We start from the raw sequence: 19,911 nt of genomic DNA, 5'->3' as shown, positions 1-19,911 counted from the left end.
ATATCATTTTGGTGATGACATTTAAGTGCCTGGCTTTAGAATATAAGGCTTTCCCTAGCCAAGAAGTCAAAGGGAGCCAGACCTGGGGAATTGGGAAAGACCCAAAGATCTGGCCTTGATTGGAAAGATGTAAGTTGGCAAGTGGAAGGCAGTGCAAGTAGGAATTGATGAAGAGATTATGGATGGAGAAGGGAAAGATTAGGATGAAGATAGAAGCTATGGGTTTTTATGGGTCTTTACAGACTCCAGGGCACTGCCAACCCAAAGAAAATGGATCACTCCTTGTGAGGTTGGTCATCCCTTTTTTTAAGATTTTATTTATTTATTCATGAGAGACAGAGAGAGAGAGAGGCAGAGACACAGGCAGAGGGAGAAGCAGGCACCACGCAGGGAGCCCGACATGGGACTCAATCCCAGGTCTCCAGGATCATGCCCTGGGCTGAAGGTGGCACTAAACTACTGAGCCACCAGAGCTGTCCTTGGTCATCCTTTTTTTAAAAAAAAAAAAAAGTATTTACTTATTTGAGAGAGAGCATGAGAGTGGGGGACAGGGAGAGGGAGAAGCAGACTCCCCCCTAAGCAAGAAGCCCAGTGTGGGACTTGACCCTGGGATCATGACCTGAGCTGAAGGCAGATGGTTAACCAACTGAGCCACCCAGGTGCCCTGAGGCTGGTCATCATCTGCTCCATGGGCAGCAAAGTGCCAGGGTTGTACATGAACTTAGTAACGGTTTAGCAAATCCTACAGACTTTCCTCTGTGATAGTTAAATGATGAGAAACTAACATTGTGTGTCTTTACTTCTATTAGTAGACTTCCTTAGCTGCAAAGGAAAAGGAGTATATTAGTTAACTATTGCTACATTACAAATTATCACAAAACTAGTGGCTTAAAGCAGCAAACATTTATTATCTCAGTTTCTGTGAGTCAGGAGTTTAGGCAAAGCATCCCTAGATTCTCTGTTTCAGATCTTTCAAGGCTGTATGTTCTGCAGGTTTTGCTAGGGAAGAATTCACTTCCACACTCGTTCAGGATGTTGGCAGAATTCATCTCCTTGCAGCTAGAGGACTGAGACCCTTGGTTTTTTCCTGGCTTTTGGTGTAAGGCTACCCTCTTCTTCTAGAGACTGCTCATAATTTTTGCCATATGGCCTTCTCCGTAGATCCTCTCAAAACATGGCAGCCTACTTCGTCAAAGCGAACAAGGGGAAAATCTTTTGTTCCAACCTGCTAAGACTGAATCTTTTTTTTTTAAGACTGAATCTTGTACAGCATAACATCAGCAGTGAAATGACATCCCATCCCATTTGCCACATAACATAACCTAATTAAGGAAATGACATCCCATCATATTTGACATATTCTGTTAGCAAGGCACAGGTTCCACCTGCCCTCACACACAAGGTGGGACAGGGTGCATTGCTTTAGGGTGTCAGCCAGAGAGAGCATTTCTCCCTTTCTCAGAGGTCACTTTTCATTTCCATCTTTTGCTTGAGATCTTTCTGGGCACAGTAAAATATCAGAGTATGTTTATATGTCTCTGTTTCATGCAGAAAAACTTAGGGAATAAAATGTACATAAACAGGAACAGAACAGATTCCCCATCTATCCAGAGGAGGTTTTGACCATAGAATGGTGAGAAAGAAACTTTGCTGCTTTTCCATTTAGGACAGCCAGTCCTAGAGCACAAAGTAACTCGGTAGTTTTGGATCTTAAGTCCTGATGCCTCCAGTTCAGTGAGAATGCAGTCTTTTGTTGCAGGGGATAGGGGATCTGGGCTACTGGAAGCAAATTTATTAATTTATATTTCACTTTCTGTTATAAAAGAGAGAACCTGATATTGTAGGGAAAAACTAGCTTTGACATTAGAAGAGAATGATTCCATGTTTGCCTTGCTGGTTTATTTCATCTCTGAAATAATTTATTTTGTCATTATAACATGGACATTATCACAACTACCTCTCATAGCTACCATTTATTGAAATTTATGTGCCAAGAGCTTTATGCTAGATAAACTGATCACTTCCCAAATTTAGCAATTCCAAGAATCTCCTTGGGTGCTTCTTTCATTAAAAAAAATTTTTAATAGAAAAATTTTTAATACTGTCAGTTGCACTCATGTACATTTATTATATACTTGAGCAGACTCCCTGCTCAAGTTAATTTAATGTATGGCTCAAATTGTTTCATAAATCAGTGAAATCATCTCTTATTTTCTCTTCAATTCCATTGATTTTTGTTCTCATTTTCTTTTTTCTTGCTTTAGGTTTACTTTGTTCTTTTTCTAGATTCTTGAGGTAGATGCTTAGGCTATTTGAGACTTTACCTCCCCCCCCCTTTTGTAATGTAAGAATTTTAGTTCTATAAATTTCCCTTTATTTTTTAAAAGTATTTATTTGCTTGAGAGAGAGAAAGAGTGCAAGCAGTGGGGAGGGACAGAGGGAAAGGGAGAAGCAGACTCCCTGCTCAGCAGGGAGACTGATGTGGAGCGTGATCTCAGGACCCCGAGATCATGGCCTGAGCGAAAGGCAGATGCTTAACCAACTGAGCCACCCAGGCACTCCTATAAATTTCCCTTTAAACACTTCTTTAGCTGCATCCCATTAATTTTGGGATTAGTCTAGGTAAGGGTAAGTCTGTTGTTTTCATTTTTACCTAGTTCAGTGTATTTTTTATTTTTCTTAAGACTTCCTCTTTGCCTGTGGCTTATTTAGAAGTAAGTTGTTTAGTTTCCAAACATTTGGAGACTTGCCTGCCATCTTTCTGTTATTGATTTCTAGTTTGAGTCCAGTTTTGATGAAGAACATAATCTGCACGATTTCACTTATTTTACATTTGTCAAGGTTTGTTTTATGACTAAGAATATTATTTATCATGGTAAATGTTTCATTTCATGGGTACTTGCAAAGACTGTATATTGTACTGTTGTTGGCTCCTACTGGTTGACAATACTCTTTTGTATCCTCACATATATTTTGCCTAGTAGTTTTATCAGTTGTTTAGAGAGGGCTATAGAAGTCTTCAGCTGTGATTATGGATTTGTGTATTTCTCCTCTCAGTTCTGTCAGTTTTGCTTTATATATTTTGAAACTCTTGTTAGGTGCATATATATTTAGGATTGCTATATGTTGGTGAATTTAGCATCATTTAATGTCCCTTTTTGTCTTTGATAATTTTGTTTGCTCTGGAGTCTGCAACTATCTAATATAAATATAGTTCCTGGCTTTCTTTTGAAAGTGTATATTTTTCCATCCTTTTACTTATATATATGATTATATTTGAAGTGAGTTTCTTATAGATGATACATAGTTAGGTCATTTTCTTAAAAATATTTATTTGTTTATTTGAGAGAGAGAGAAAGAAAGAAAGCACAAGCTGGGGGATGGGCTAAAGGAGAGGGAGAGAAAGAATCTTAAGCAGACTCCCTGCTCAGCACAGAGCCCAATGCGGGGCTCAATCTCATGACCCTGAGATCATGACCTAAGCTTAAATCAAGAGTTGGAAGCTTAACTCACTGAGCCCCCTGGGCACCCCTAGTTGGGTCATTTTTTTAAATCCACTCTTTCAGTCTCTTTTAATTGAAATATTTAAGCCACTTATAGTTAATGTAACTTTTGGTATGATTTCGTTTAAGTCTGCCATTTTGCTGTTTGTTTTCTATTTGTTCTCTCTGGTTTTTTGTTTCTGTGTTTTATTTTCTGTCTTCCTGTAGATTACTCGAACATTTTTTTGAATCCCATATTGACTTTTCTGTAGTGCTTTGAGTGTATATCTTTGTGTAGATTTTTAGTGGTTGCTCTTGGGAAGCAACCTTAAGAAAGGAGGACTTTTTTAGTGTGGTCTCTACATTTTATCACTTCAAGTGAAATATAGAAACCTTAACCACTGGGGCACCTGGCTGGCTCAGTCAGTAGAGCCTGTGACTCTTAATCTCAGGGTCATGTGTGTTCAAGTCCCATGTTGTGTGTGAAGCCTACTTAAAAATAAAAGAAAAAAGAAAAGGAAAGAAACCTTACCATCTAGGTTCATTTATCCGTTCCCCCACCACCACCTTTATAATATAATTTTCTTAAATATTCTCTCTACACACTTTGAGAACTGTACTAGACAATGTTATAATTTTTGCTTTAACCAATAAACATTATTTTTAAATTCAAGAAGATAGTTTATTATATTTACCCATATTTTTCACTCTTGTTCTTCCTTTATTCCTGATGTCCCAACTTTCCTTTTGTTCATTTCCTTTCTGTTTGAAGAACTTCTTTTAGCCATTATTTTAGGGTAAGTCTGCTGGTGACCAGTTCTCTTAGTCTTCTTTCATTTGAGAATATCTTGGTTTCACCTTCATTCCTGAAGGATATTTTTACCTGATACAGAATTCTGGTTTAACAGTACTTTTCTTTCTGTACTTGGCAAATGTGCTACTTTCTTCTGGCCTCCACAAGTTTCTGGTGAGAAATCTGCTCTCATTCAAATAGTTGCTCCCCTGTAGGTAATCAGTCATTTGTTTTCCATTTGCTTTAAAGATTTTTCTTTGTCTTTATTCCCAAAGTTTTTTTTTTTAATTTTTATTTATTTATGATAGAGAGAGAGAGAGAGAGAGAGAGAGGCAGAGACACAGGCAGAGGGAGAAGCAGGCTCCATGCACCGGGAGCCCGACGTGGGACTCGATCCCGGGTCTCCAGGATCACGCCCTGGGTCAAAGGCAGGCGCCAAACCGCTGCACCACCCAGGGATCCCCTTTATTCCCAAAGTTTGATTATGATGTGCCTGGGCATGGATTTCTTTTGGTTCATCCTATTGTTCTTGAATCTAGGTTTATATCTTCTACCAATTTAGGGAAATTTTCAGCCACTATTTCTTCATCTATTTTTTCAACTCTACCTTCTTTCTCCTCTTCTTTTGGGACTTAAATTGCATAAATGTTAGATCTTTTGTTATTTCCCCCAGGTTCCTCAGACTCTTCTCTTTTTTCAGTATATAATGTTTCTTTTGATCAGATTGGGTAATCTCTCTTGTTCAGATTCTTTTTATTCTATTAATTCCATTCTTCTATTGAATCTATCCCCGCCATGAGTTTGTTATTTCAGTTATTGTATTCCATTTCAAATTTTTTATTTGGTTATTTTTTTACATCCTCTATTCTCTGATGAAACTTTCAATTTGTAATTTCTTATTGAAGCATTTTTATGATGGCTGCTTTAAATTTCTTATCAAGACGATTCCAATATCTGTGTCATCTCAGTGTTGGTGTTATTGATTGTCTCTTCTCATTCCCAGTTCTTAGTATGATGAGTGATTTTCTGTTGTATTTGGTATTATATTATCAGACAGTAAGTCTTATTTAAATCTATTTTAGCAGGCCTCTGTTGTAGCTAGGCCAGTGGGGGAAGTAGGATGCTGACTCCATACCAACATTTGCAGAATTCCTAGGCTTCCCATCTTACTTCTGTTAGTTTCTAGGAAAGTGGTTCTGTGATCTCTCTGGGACAAGGGAGGAGTGTTTCCCTACTACTTTAGAGGAAATCCCCACCCTATTACCTCTACTGATAGCAGAGTGGTGGAGGTAAGGGGTACTGCATTACTGATGGCTGATGGTGACAGTCCAGGCTCCTACCCAGTCTCTGATGATACCACATTAAAGAGGAGGGGTACTTTGTTATTGTTGGGTGGGAGTGGATGTCAGGGCCTCTACAGTGATGTCCACTGATGCCACAACAATTGCCCTTTTCAAAAAAAGAAAACATTTTATACACCTTTTATGAATTATATTTCTTACACTCTATAGTTCATCTATTTAAAATGTATAATTCAGTAGGTTTTAGTCTAGTCATAAGAGTTGTATGACCATTACCACAGTCTAAATTTAGAACATTTTCATCACCCCAGAAAGAAACTCCTTACCCATTAGCAGTTATTCCCTAATTCCCCTACTCCCAGCCCCTGGCAACTACTAATCTAATTTCTGTCTCTATGGATTTGCCTGTTCTGGACAGTTCATATAAATGGAATCATACAATATGCAGCCTTTTGTGTCTGGCTTCTTAAACTTAGCATAATGTTTTCAGGGTTCATCCATGTTGTGGCATGTACCAGTAGTTCATTTCTTTTAATGACTGAATGATACTCCATTGTATGGATATTTCACATTTTGTTTATCCATTCATTAATTAATGGACATTTGGGTTGTCTCCATCTTTGGAGTATTATGAATAATGCTACTATGAACATTCATTTACAAGTTTTTATGTGGACATATGTTTTCAGTTTTGAGTTTACACCTAGATGGGGAATTGCTGAGTCTGTAGTAATTCTAGTTAACCATCTGAGGAAATGCCAGACTGTTTTCCAAAGGGACTTCAACAGTTTACACTGCCACCACCAGTGTCAGAGAGTGTTTAAAATGTGTTACTGCTGTGGACACCAAAGACTTCCTTCTAATTCTTCTGGTGACCTTGTTTTTGTCTCCTATCTTGGATTAGAGTCTTCCCTTTGTGCTTGTCCTTGGAGAGAGAGACTGTCCTTTGCAGCTCTCCCAGTATAAGCCACTGTTATCACTGGAGGCTTTAGCATGTAGTAGAGTATTGGGGAAAGACATTGTTCTCTAACCTTCCAATTACATCTCAGTCTCTGAAATGTGTAGTGGTCCTGTTTGTGGGGGTGAGATGGGGGAAGTGAACTTGAGGGGTAGAGCTTTTTCTGCCCTTGCCTCCTATTCCACTATCTGCCTGTAGCTGATATCGTCCAATATTCTCAGTCTCTGTCCTTAAGGTTCTCCCTCCTCTAGATTAAGACTTTTTTTCCCCTGTGTAACATGGAGAGGCTGAGCTTGGGTGCTTTGCCTTTTTCCCCAGCACTAGTGAAATTACACCAGTGCCCTCACCTGATAGCCTTCCCCTGTAGGTGAAACTTTTTGTTCAGTAAGGGAGCCAGGACACAAAGTACCAGTGACCCAGACAGCACCCACCACTGGGAGAGCTTTCTCCAGGTTTTCCACCATCTTTCCTATGAGAGCCTAGTTGAGTCTCTAGAGGAAAAGCTTACAAGAGGGTTGGAACCCCTATTACTATAGCCCCCAGGAACTTCATTCTCTCTTGGTTGTCCTCACTTTGCCCCCAGCAATTTGTCAAATTTTCTGGGTTAAATGTTCCTGCTGTGGCTTCTGTCCCAGGTAAGCAAATGTTCCTGTCTTATGTCTCCCTGCAGGCATGTTTGTCCTTCCTTATATTGGCCATTTGTCCTGCAACTCATTTCTCTAATGGGTTTATGAAAAAATTGTTAATTTGCTGCCTGTCTTTCCTTTTTCTTCCTGTAAAGATGGGAGTTTCTTTTTTCTGACTGAAGCCTTATGTTTGTAATGAGAGTTTGTCATTGAAATGCAGTATAAATGATTGTTTTCACTGGGGCTTAATCCGCTGCATTAATAGATACATATTTTCTTTGATGTTTAGTGCTTCAGTGGGATTCCTGTGCATGCCTACCCCTGATTTATCCTCTAGAGAAGAGTTTCCTAGGGGTGTGTGAATTCCACGTATGTTTCAAGGGCTCTGGTAGCTTCTGCAAATTGTATACAGGCTTTTTTTTAAGATTTTATTTATTTATTTATTATTTATTTATTTATTCATGAGAGACAGAGAGAGAGAGAGAGAGAGGCAGAGACACAGGCAGAGGGAGAAGCAGGCTCCATGCAGGGAGCCTGACGTGGGACTCGATCCCAGGTCTCCAGAATCAGGCCCTAGGCTGAAGGCAGCACTAACCCGCTCAGCCACCCGGGCTGCCCTATACAGACTTTTTTAATGAAGATTTTATTTATTTATTCATGAGACACAGAGAGAGAGGGAGGCAGAGACATAGGCAGAGGGAGAAGCAGGCTCCTCTCGGGGAGCCTGATGTGGGACTCAATCCCTAGACCTGGGATCATGCCCTGAGCTGAAGACAGATGCTCAACCACTGAGCCACTCAGGTGTCCCTGTATACAGGCTTTTAAGGGTTTGTCTTTAATGTGTTTTTGTGTGTATGTGTATGTTAGTAGCCTTCATCTGATTCTCAAAAGGGCCCATACTTTTAAAGATGTTTCTATAAAGTCAGTTACCCTAGGAAAAGCACATGGTACTAGATGACTAATTTGAATGTATTAAAAAGTCTTCTATTCTTTCTCAAAAGCCAGGATGTTATCACATATATTAGTCCAACTGGTCTATAAAACATAACCTATCTTAAAGGATTGATGGCATATCATCTGTAGTTCCATAGTTTCATTTATTACGTCCAAGACTTTCTTAGCAACAGAGTGAAAGCTCACATATTTTAACTCAGCAGAGAACACTGCAATACCTTCACATAGAGCCTGTTTATGTCACTTTACCTGTATTTCCAACATGCTTGATTATTTGGTTTTCTGACCTACAGGAGATAAAAACTACCAAGCTTGCAAGTGCACACTTACTGTACAAAAAAGGGATAGTGAGGAAAAAAAGAAAGAAAAAAAAGGGAATAGTGAGGGATGGGAGAAAAATTTGCAAAGTAAACCTCAGATGTCATCTCTTGTGTGAAAATTGCCCAGATCTCCCAACTCAGACTCCATTGCTCACCCTCCTCCATCACCAGGGATGTATACTCTGTTGGGTAGTAGGGAAGGGGAGTAATCAAACCTGCCTAAGCTACCCAGAAGTACATTGCTTTGTGGTAATTAATGTTTCAGTTGATGTCAACCCAAAGCCATCAAAAATGCCCTGTTTGTTCTTTGTAAGAAAACTGAGAATTATTTTAAGCTATTTGAAAAATATTTCTGTGAAAAAAATATTTACATGACTTTAAAGTTTTAAACTTAAAAAATGAATAAGCTTTGCTCCATTGGAAAATTAACCTGGGACACAGTGTCTTTTAATAATACTGGGTACCTTTGTCATCATATAAGAACAAACTTGTATTCTTTGTTAGGTTTTCTTTGCCTAAGTGGTTGATTCTTTTAGATAACCTGAACATCCTTTTTTTTACCTTAAGATTGTATAATTCTAAGAAAATCACACTTAATTCCTTTTAATTAAATATAGTTACCATATTTGCAGCTGTTTTTTGTGCTGTTGGAGTGACATATATGTGGTCATTTATGTATAGTTTCATAGTTAAGTGACTATGATTCAAAACTAACCCGTTTCTCTGCTACATTCACATGGACCAGACAGTTTCCCCCTTTGTATCATATAGGAAGTAAATGTTTTGACTTTTCCTCTAAAAAATGTCACAGAAGTGTTCAGACTAGCCTTGCTTTAAGAAACTGCCCACTGAGAAATGTTAATAAGAGCAGTAAAAGCCAGAGCTGTCCATGAAGGACATTTTCATTCTGTGGCTCTGGCAGGTTAAACATTGATATTCTAAGTATATTCATAGTGAGGCCTCCTTTGTTTCTGCATGCATCTGAGGGCCAAGATGTACATGCAATGTTGGACTTGGCATAGCTTCTGGGCAGTATGTTAGCCTGTGAATCCCTTCTTTGACCATAAACGAGCAGATATCTGGTAAGTACAAAGCTTTTTTGTTTCAGGAACTTTTGGGGAAACTACTAGTGCATATAAAATAGGCAGACAACTAAGAACTTGTAAAACTTCTCAACTTCATTAGCTAGGTCAATGTCAACATCTAGATCCTTCCTTCATTCATAATCTTTAATTTAGCATCAAATGCTATGTTTTACTTTATGAAGTTTCTTTGTTACCTTGTGGCCTATAGAGTGTTGGGTAGAGTTTTTGATGGGCCTGTTGCTTGGGAATCCTATCTTTGGGAGCATAACCATGCATGTTTTAGTTGAGCCATGAACTCACATCTCCTTTATCCCATCAACAATTACTTTTATGGACTAGATAAATAAGAGAACTCGGCTGTATACTTCTTTCTGCTTTTAGAAGTAAACTAGACTATGATGATGATAATAAAATAATAACCACAGCTAAAATTTATTTAGCAATTACCATGAGCCTAATACCACTCTAAGCCCTTTACATAAATTCAGCCATATAATTCTTATAACAACCCGTGTGAGGTGTGATTATTATCTCCATTTTATGGATGAGTAAACTGAGACACAATTTAAATAATTTGTCCCAAATTAGTTGGTGAAATCAGTAGACCAATTCAGGTAGTCTGTCCCTGAGCCCATATTCTTTTTTTAAGGATTTTTAAAAAAGATTTTATTTATTTATTTGAGAGAGTGAGCAAGAGAGAGAGAGTGACTCACAAGCAAGGGGACAGGAAGAGGGAGAAGCAGACTCCCCCACTGAGCAAGTAGCCCAATGCAGGCCTTGATCCCAGAACCCCAAGATCATGACCTGAGCTGAAGGCAGATGCTTAACCAACTGAGCCACCCAGGTGCCCCTCTTTAAAGATTTTTAATTTCATTTTTGACTGTATAAATATTTGCCTGCTTCAAACATCCAACTATGAGACAAAATACATCCAGAAAGTTCTAGCTTTGGTCTTTTTCTCCCTCACTCCCAGAGATAGCCATTTTTTTTAAAAGCTTTTGGTTTATACTTTTATTGTTTCTTTATGAAAATATATACAAATACGTGCATATGTGTATGCTGTCGTATGTGTATACAACTCACATCTCTCTACCCAGGGTACACTAAAACTAGTTTGTTTGCCTGTATTCATTTAAAAAAAAAACAAATTCCTTTTCTTATCAAAAGCAGATCCATGAGATCATTTTGGTAAATATATTTCATATCACTTTGCAGATATCTGCCTAAGTACTGAACTTACATTCCTATCCCTTCTTCAGCATTTTATGTTCTGCCTCATGCTTGGGATGTTTCTACAGCAAGATAAAGCAGACTCTTGCACTCTGCCTTGAGTAAAAATGCTTCTCTAGAAACCTTGGATCTGATGCTATTTAATCTGACTAGCTGGTAAAATTGAAATCAGGCTTATCCTATAAGTCTGCTATTTTTTCTAAAGATGGAAGAAAAATTATAATAGTCATTAGATTTAGCCTTCATTTGCTTAAGAAAAATAGATCTGAACTGATTGGTGTTCTTGAAGCCTGAGGTTTCCCAGACTTCACAGAATGTCTGTTCCCTGGAGGTTTGGTATTTCTGAAGCCATGGACAAGGGCCAGATTTCACTGGCTTCTGCTTTTGTATCTCTTTGTCTAGAGTCTTCAAGTTACTTTTCTGTTTGGTAAACATGTGTATTAGTTTCCTAGGGCTGCTGTAACAAATTACCACAAACTGGGTGGCTTAAAACAACCGGAATTTATTTTCTCACAGTTCTGGAGGCCAGAAGTCCGCAATTGGCCAGGCTGTGCTCCCTCCAGAGACTTTAAGGGAGATTCCATCCTTTTCCACTTCCAGGTTCTGATAACTTTCAGCATTTATTGATTTGTGGATCAATAAATCACTCCAATCTCTTAACTCCATGATCACATTGCCTCCTTTTCTGTCTTAAATCTCTCTCTGCCTTTCTCTTATAAGGATACTTGTCATTGGATTTAGGGACCACCCAGGTGTTCTAGGAAGGTCTCTTCATCTCAGAATCCTTAAATTATTTATATCTGCAAAGATCCCTTTTCCAAATCAAGTAACAGTCACAGATTCCAGAAATTAGGATGCAGACATATCTTGGGGCAGGGCGGCACCATTCAACCTACTACAATATGTTTCCAGGCTACTTAGGAAACTATACAGAACAGATTTTCATAAGCAGTTACATCAAATATAAAGACATGACTTGGAAAAAAAAAAGACATGGCTTGAGCTATATGAGATGGTGTGAGATTATTAAGCCCTAAGCATGGTTTGCAGTCATTTATTTTATGAAGTGTATCACATGGAAGATAATGAAATATTTTAGGAGGTTGAAAATACTTAGCTCTAATATTCTTTCCAGATCTAAGGTAGGATTTCCCGGGGATCCCTGGGTGGCTCAGCGGTTTAGCGCCTGCCTTTGGCCCAGGCCGTGATCCTGGAGACCCGGGATCGAGTCCCGCGTCGGGCTCCCTGCATGAAGCCTGCTCCTCCCTCTGCCTATGTCTCTGCCCCTCTCTCTTTCTCTGTGTCTCTCATGAATAAATAAATAAAATCTTAAAAAAAAAAAAGAAATGGATCAGTGTTCAGGAAAATGGTGACTGAGTTTTCTCCCCCTAGCCATCCAGAACACTGAGTTCTATGCAAAACATGTTAAATGGATATGACTGATCTTCTCTTCCTCTCCTTGTACAAAGCATTATGTAATAAACCACCAGGTTTTTTTTCCATAGACTGCTTTCTCCCTGCACAGTGCCCAATTAACTTTAATTGGCTAGGATTCTTGGTAAGGAAGTCATTTTGTTGCCACCTGGCCACCAGCATGTTTAAGGTTGGTTTCCTTCTCTACTTTGCTCAGATCATATTAATTCTTAATCTTCCCTAAGTGAAAGCATCAGGCATTTGCAGAGTTGTCCCTGCAAAGTAGCAAATGGAATGAGTCTTTATTCATTTAAGTGGCATCATTTGATTATGTGATAGTTCAGTCCTATGCTCTGAAATGTTGTCAGTTTAAACAGAACGGCACCAGTGGAGAATTAACTGCTTTATTGGATCACGCTTTGTGCCTCTACTTTCATGTTACACATAATTTGAACGTTTCTCCTCAGAGAACCTTTATTAGCATTAAAGCCTAAAATGTTTGATTGATAGCATTTTTTCCTTTGATCTTCCAGAAATGTGGAAGTGTTTATCTTCAGCTTGCCAGTGGATGGTTGATTTTTTTCCAAACTAGAAATTAGTAGATGAGGTATAGACCAGTGTATGTATACTTCTATGTGAAAGTGTATTCCCTCATTGCTTAGACTTCACCTGGGCCTTCATCACTGATATCGTTGCTGGGTTAGCTTAAGACCTCATGGCATACTTTTTTCTGTTGCTGAAAAAATGCAGAATCATAAAGCTTAGACTTCCATAGTCATTTAAATCATGTATCCAGGCTGGTGGAGCATATTTCTGTGCCCCTTAGTCACGCAGGGACATTTTCAGCCAGAGGATAACAGTACATCAAACTTGGCACACCTGGGTGGCTCAGTCGGTCAAGTGTCTACCTTGGGCTCTGGTCATCATCCTGGGGTTCTGGGATTGAGTCCCACATCGGGCTCCTCGCTCAACAGGGAGTCCACTTCTCCCTCTCCCTCTGCCTGCCACTCTCCCTACTTATGCATGCACGTGCTCTCTCTTTCTCTCTCTGTTAAATAAGTAAAATCTTCAAAAAAAAAAAAAAGAACAAAAATAGTACAGCAAACTTTAGATGGATCCTAGTTCCCATATTGTCAGTGCCTAATTGTGCTTAGGATGCAGAAAATGAACTATGGGAATCTCTTTGTTTCCCCAAGTCCAAGTTGTAGCTGTACTCCTATCATCATCCTCTACCTCTGGCCTTCGAACTTTTCACACAGCTAGGGCTTCCTTGCTAGGGGTAGGGTTAAAGCTTGCACTGGGGTCCTCTTGGCTGCCACAGTAGACATTTCATTTCTATCCTTCTCACCCCCGAGGAATTCACTGAGAGCAATAAAAACTGATAAACCAGATTAGATCATAAGAGGTTAAAAAAGAAAATAAAGGACATTTTTTAAAGATCTAAGTACAAAGATGACAAATAGAATAAAACTATAAACCTTCTTAAATACAAAAAATGTAATTAAAAGAGCAAAGAATACACTAATAAAGATGCATAAGGATTTATAACATAATACATATAATTATCAAATATGACAGTTGAGTCCATATATCTGAGACATATTAGTATGTCTTTATTTTATTTTTTAAAGTATTTTATGTATTTATGCATGAGAGACATAGAAAGAGAGGGAGGCAGAGGAAGAAGCAGGCTCCATGCAGGGAGCCAGACGTGGGACTCATCCCAGGTCTCCAGGATCATGCCCCGGGTGGAAGGCGGCGCTAAACCACTGAGCCACCAGGGCTGCCCTAGTATGTCTTTTTAAAGAAAAAAATTTTATGGTTCACAAAACAAAACACAACTGTATGCTGTATACAAGAATATACCTAAAACGCCTGTTCAGAAAGGCTAAAAATAGAGATGGACAAAGGTATGCCAGGTAAATGGTAGGAGGAGGAGTGAGCCTGATCTCAGACAAAGTAGAAATCAAGCCCCCCCAAAACAAAGAAGCCTTTTTAATTTTTTTAAAGATTTTATTTTTTCATGAGAAAGAGAGAGAGGCCCAGAGACACAGGCAGAGGGAGAAGCAGGCTCCCTCTGGGGAGCCGGATACGGGAATCGATCCCAGGATCATGACCTGAACTGAAGACAGATGATCAACCTGAGCCACCCAGGTACCCCAAAAAGCCTTTTTAATGCTAAACGCTACAATTCACTGTGAAGTTGTAATACTTAGGAGTAATTATACACTGAATAACACAGCAACCACCTTTATGGAGCAAAAACTGTGGAAGAGTCAAGGAGAAGTAGATAGAAACACACTAATCATAGTAGGCTTTCATACAGATTAAGTGAACAAAAAAGTGAGGAGGTAGAAGATATAACTTAAGCAGTAAGGTACAGATGATGAATATATATCTAACTTGAAACCTTGATATTGGAAATAATAGAGGATATATCTTCTCAGGGTCTATGGTACACAAAATATCAAATATTAAGTCACAAGGAAAACAGTAATTTCCATTATTACATGGACATAATATAAACAATACTCTGATCACAATGCAGTAAAACCAGAAATTGCTAATAAAAACAAAAAGGTCCTTTCCTATGGAAATTTTAAAACCTTGTATTAACTCTTGGGTGAAAGGAGAAAAATACAAACTGAAATCATAGATTTTTTAAACCAATGACAGTTTAAAACAACCCATCTCAGATGTTTGCTCTATATCTTAAATTATGTGATAAGAAAAAGGAGGCAAGCATTGTTCGTTCCACCTACTCTTAATAAATTTTCTTATAAAAATTACTTTAAGTCTCAATGTTTCTAATGTTTATAGTATATTAAAATATTATATTTTTCATTTTTATACACTTAGAGCCAACAATAAGAATTTCTAGTATTTTGACCAAAATGTTTAAAGGTCATAGAAGTCATAATTTTCCCCATTAATTATTAGGATTGCTTTTCACAGTTTCCATATGCACTATCATTTCTGTGGTCTCACACTTCTGTGCAAAGTAGAACTGCCTACACTTTGTAAGCCTCTGCAGAAATAAATTTGAAATACTGGATAACATAGATAACTTCCTATGGAAATACAGGTTACCAAAATTGACTCCATTAGAGGTAGAATGCTTAAAGTGATCAATTTCCAAAGAAGTAAAGAAAATAAAGCAACTACCCCACGATGAAAGCACCAAATCCGGATGGTTTCCTAGGGACCAGAAAGTCCCAATAATTCTCAGGTTTTTCTACAGCATTGTAACAGAAGGAAAATGTTCTAATTCTTTTTGTGAGGCATGCATAACTCTGATAACCTAAACCTAAAAGGCAAAGACAATTTATAAAAAAAAAGGAAAGAAAGTTAAGATAAATATCACTCATGAATATGATATAAAAATACTAAATAAAATATTAGAAGACAGAATATAATACCATATTTTAAAAATGTATCATGACCAAATGACATTAATTCCAGAATTGCAAGTTTGTTTTGATGTTAAGAAATACAGTATATTATGCTATATGTTGGCAAATTGAACTCCAATAAAAAAAAGAAACACGGTATAATCATACAGCATATTATATCTAAGGAAAATAATTATATAATTATTCTCATATATGCAGAAGAAATCTTTAACAAAATTCAGTACCCAGGCATTCAAAAACATTCAAGAATAAAGAGGAACTGTGAGATAATTTAACATAGATACTATATATATACCATAGTCCTCAACCTAGTATCTTAATGAACACTGGAGTCATTTCCCCAGATTTTAGGAAGAAAGCAGAAAGATCCACTATCCCCATTACTATTCCAAATATTAGTACAGTATTTTGCCAATGCAGTTAAATAAGAGGAACCAATTAGAGACCTAAGACTAGGTAAAGAAGATACGAAACTGTATGCAGATGATATGATAATATATCTAGAAAACCATAGGAAAAGCAATGATAAAACTAACTCAAGCAATAAAAGAATTCAGTAACGTAGCAGGATATGAAGTTAACGTATAAAATCAATAGTTTTTATAAGCAGTTAGAGGATATAAACATGCCTGGGGCATGTTGTGATGTAGGAAATTCAGGAAATATTCAAAAACAGATGGGATGTGTTCAAAAACCACAGGCGCTAGCCAACCCAAAAGAGCTCCCAACGATCAAAGGTGGAACAATTTGAGCAACAACAGCAACAACAAAAAAAAATAATACTGGATTTTAACCCAAAGAATAAGCTATATATCCATGAGTCTATAAGGATATAACTAAATAGTTGAATAAAACAAGTAAGAGGGAAGAAGGACAGATCTTTCTTTCAGAGGAATTCCAATTAATAAGTGTAGAAGGACTGAGGGAAATAGAAAATCACCATTAGAATACCACAGTAATAATTCTTTCAGGCAAGATATCCACCAGTGGATGCTAAAATTAGCTCATGACAGTTTGAGGCAAAACAGGATTTTTTTAATAATCTCAAGTATCTCCTCAAAGATGTTTATTAATTACAAAGGGAAATACAGAAACCCGCAGGGGAGAAAACCAGCGAAACACACTACCTTAACCAAGCAATCAAGTTTAACATCACCACTGATAGGACATTGGCATTATACGTCCTGATACAATGGAATGAGAAGGACACAGCATCATTTCTAGGGTATTCTTGCCAAAAATGACTAACTTTAATCATGAGAAAACATCAGACAAACCCAAATTGTAGGGATAATCTCTAAAATACATGACCAGTATTCTTCAAAAGTGTCAAGGTCTTCAAAGACAAGGAGAGACTGAGAAACTGTCACAAACTAGAGAATACTAAGAACACATGACAACTAATTGCAATGTGGGATCCTGGATTGAATTCTGGAACAGAAGGATATTACCAGAAAATTAGTAACATTTTAATAGGGTCTGTAGATTAATTCATAGTATTGTAGTAATGTTAATTTTCTGGTTTAGGTCATTGTACTCTGGTTATGTAAGATGTTAACATTAGAAGAAACTATATGGAGGGTATATAGGAGCTCTGTCCTATTTTTGTAACTCTTCCATATGTCTAAAATAATTTCTAAGTAGGGGCAGCTGGGTGGCTCAGTTGGTTAAACATCCCACTCTTGATTTCAGTGTAGGTGGTGATCTCAGGGTTGTGAGATTGAGCCCGTCAGGCTTCATGCTAGGCAGGGATCCTGCTTAAGTTCCTCTCTCTCCCTACCCCCCGCCAAAAAAAAAAAAAAAACCATAATTCCTATCAAAATCTCAGAAAGAAAAAAATGAAGATATTAAAATAATTTATAAGTAAATAAAAAATATAGTGATGCCTAAATAAGTAATTAGAAGTTATCAAGGGTGTTTAAACTGCTTAATTTGAGAGTTAAATAATTGTTTTATACAAACTGTATAAATAAAATCTTTTTTTAAAATTTAAAAAATAAAAAGAGGACATGAAATGGTGTTAGTTGCATAGTGATGGTCTTCTCAAGATGTGTACAATGTCTTCTCAGGTGTTCCGGAAGGACCTCATCAGTGCCATGAAACTTCCAGATTCTCACCATATTAGTCCTGACAGCTATTACGTCTTTGCGGACACATGGAAGGAAGAATGGGAAAAAGGAGTCCAAGTACCAGTCAGTCCAGACACTGTTCCACAGCCTTCCCTCAGGTATTTGCATGTTTGCACCTTTGACTCAGGGCCCAAATGCTCTTACAGTTATCTGTGTGCTGGTTGGGGAGAGATTGCAAGGCTAAATTATACATTCATAATATAAAGTCAAATACCATGTTCACCACTTGACATAGATCAGTGGCAGGTGATACCAGGCTAGGATGGGTCTGTAGTCAAGCTCATGTATTTAGGGATCTAATATGTGCTCATTCACAGGGTCAAACTATTTGAGGTCCAATCCGAAATTGTGATAGGTTTTGGAGAGTAAAATTTCCAAGTCTGAGTCAACAATCAATAGCATTTACTAGTCTTTGAAGAGAAACAGAGCATTAATTACATAACCTCGTAATAATCCTAGTAATATATAACCCCATGAGAAGTTGCTTTGTTATAAGAGGGACATCATAGTGATAGCATCTGTAAATAAAGGGCCAAAACTTTCAGTTTGTAAAATGCATAAATCCAAATGAAAGGAGATGACTAGAACATCAGGTTGACTGTAAGCACATAACCTTCATTTACAAAGACTTGAGAAGAAAATTTAAGTAGGAGAGGACTTTTCTGCCAGAGGAAGTAATAAGTTCAGCTCCTCAAGAGTAATGATTGGTTTGGAAGCCATTTTTCCTGACTGATCTTTGTGTTCCCGTGCTTTGCACAAAGGCTGGCATGAAATAAAATGCTCAGTATAAGTTTGAGTGAAGGAAGGAAGGAATAGAAGGAACAGCACCAGATGAGGGGGCTGGTGGGACCTGCTGCTTACTATGAGAAATACCTCACTGTACATCTGTCTTTTTCTAGTACATGTTAGATTCTTAAAGGGCAAAGATCACATCTTTGAATTGTATGCCTCTGGCATTGGGTTCTTAGGTCCTAGTCATGCCCCAGAAATACTTGTCAGATCACTTCTAGAAACTGAGCTCAGGCTGTCTACGAGAGACCAATGCTGTTAAGGAAAGTTCCAGTCCTGCTCCACACACTTCCTGAGTCTCACTACCCCCATCATCATCAACACTGTCTCCTACTCCTAAAAATCAGAACAGCATCACGAATGGACACAAGAGTCAGACATTTTCATGTCCTTCTTGTCAGGATTTTTATATACCATAGCATTAACATTGGACACACACACATATGCACACACACAATCATCACAAGTAGAGGAGTGTAAAAATGGGTAAGGTAAGAAAATGTGATAGTGGGCACAATGAAGGCAAATACTGTGTGATTAGGAGAGAAAAGAAAGAAAGACAACAAGATGTGGCTATAAGCTGCCCTAAAAGCAGAGGGACTGTCAAGCAGGAGATTTTCAATACACACTTACTGATATAAGGAGACTAGGGCAAAGGAAGCAAAGAGGAAAATGAGTGGATGTTAGGAAAGAAAATAAATGAAGAACCAAAAGCCAGGGGTTCTTTATAGATAAGAAAAACAAAGATGAAGATAGGAAGGGAAGGGCATAAAAACAAGATTAGGGAATAACCGTAATAACAGTGTCTTCTATTTTAACCACTCGCCTTTCCTATTCTAAAAAAGATTTTTTCACTTTCTCAGCCATGTGATTGAATGAGTGTATTGTAAGTAAACATACATTACAACTAACAGACTTAAAAGTGTCTTTTAAGTCAAACTAGGAAAATGGGAGGTAGGGGAATTTCACTAAGTTCCTTAGTCAAGTTCCAAGTTTGTCACATGATCAGCATGGACTTTTATAAATGTGCAGGTTGCATTTTCTTTTAAGATTTTTAAAATTGAGATATAATTGATACAATTTTTTATCAAGATAGAATTCACATGCCATATAATTCACCCTTTTAAATTGCATGGTGGTTTTTAGTGTATTCACACTTATGCAGCTATCACCACTATGTAAAGCCAGAACATTTTCATTACCCCAGAAAGAAACCCCACATCTGTTAACAGTTACTCCTCATTTTCCCCTTGCTCTGGCTCCTGGCAATCACTGTATTAGTCTGCTAAGGCTGTCATAACAAAATACCACAAACTGGGTGGCTCAAACAACTGAAATGTATTTTCTCACAGTCTGAAGGCTAGAAGTCTAAGATCAAGTTGCCATTAGGGTTGGTGTCCAGTGAAGCCTTTCTTCCT

At 37.9% G+C, this 19,911-nt stretch overlaps 1 protein-coding gene across 4 annotated transcripts in view; it reads left to right on the top strand.

Annotated features, from left to right (window-relative positions):
- The window catches only part of JADE3 (jade family PHD finger 3), a 140,039-nt gene that overhangs the window by 78,680 nt on the left and 41,448 nt on the right, over positions 1-19,911 (top strand). For 3 of the 4 annotated variants that reach the window (XM_077888439.1, XM_077888438.1, XM_077888440.1), the window contains exon 4: positions 17,645-17,802. In XM_077888439.1, coding sequence (XP_077744565.1) covers positions 17,645-17,802 — 158 coding nt within the window. Of the gene's footprint in view, positions 1-14,172; positions 14,317-17,644; positions 17,803-19,911 lie in introns of those variants that run through there. The other variant, XM_077888441.1, reaches the window with a different exon arrangement.

This window comes from Canis aureus, chromosome X (genome assembly GCF_053574225.1).
Source record: "Canis aureus isolate CA01 chromosome X, VMU_Caureus_v.1.0, whole genome shotgun sequence".
Lineage (NCBI taxonomy): Eukaryota > Metazoa > Chordata > Mammalia > Carnivora > Canidae > Canis > Canis aureus.
Note: the sequence above shows the minus strand (reverse complement) of the source record. Positions and strands in the feature narration are given on the sequence as shown.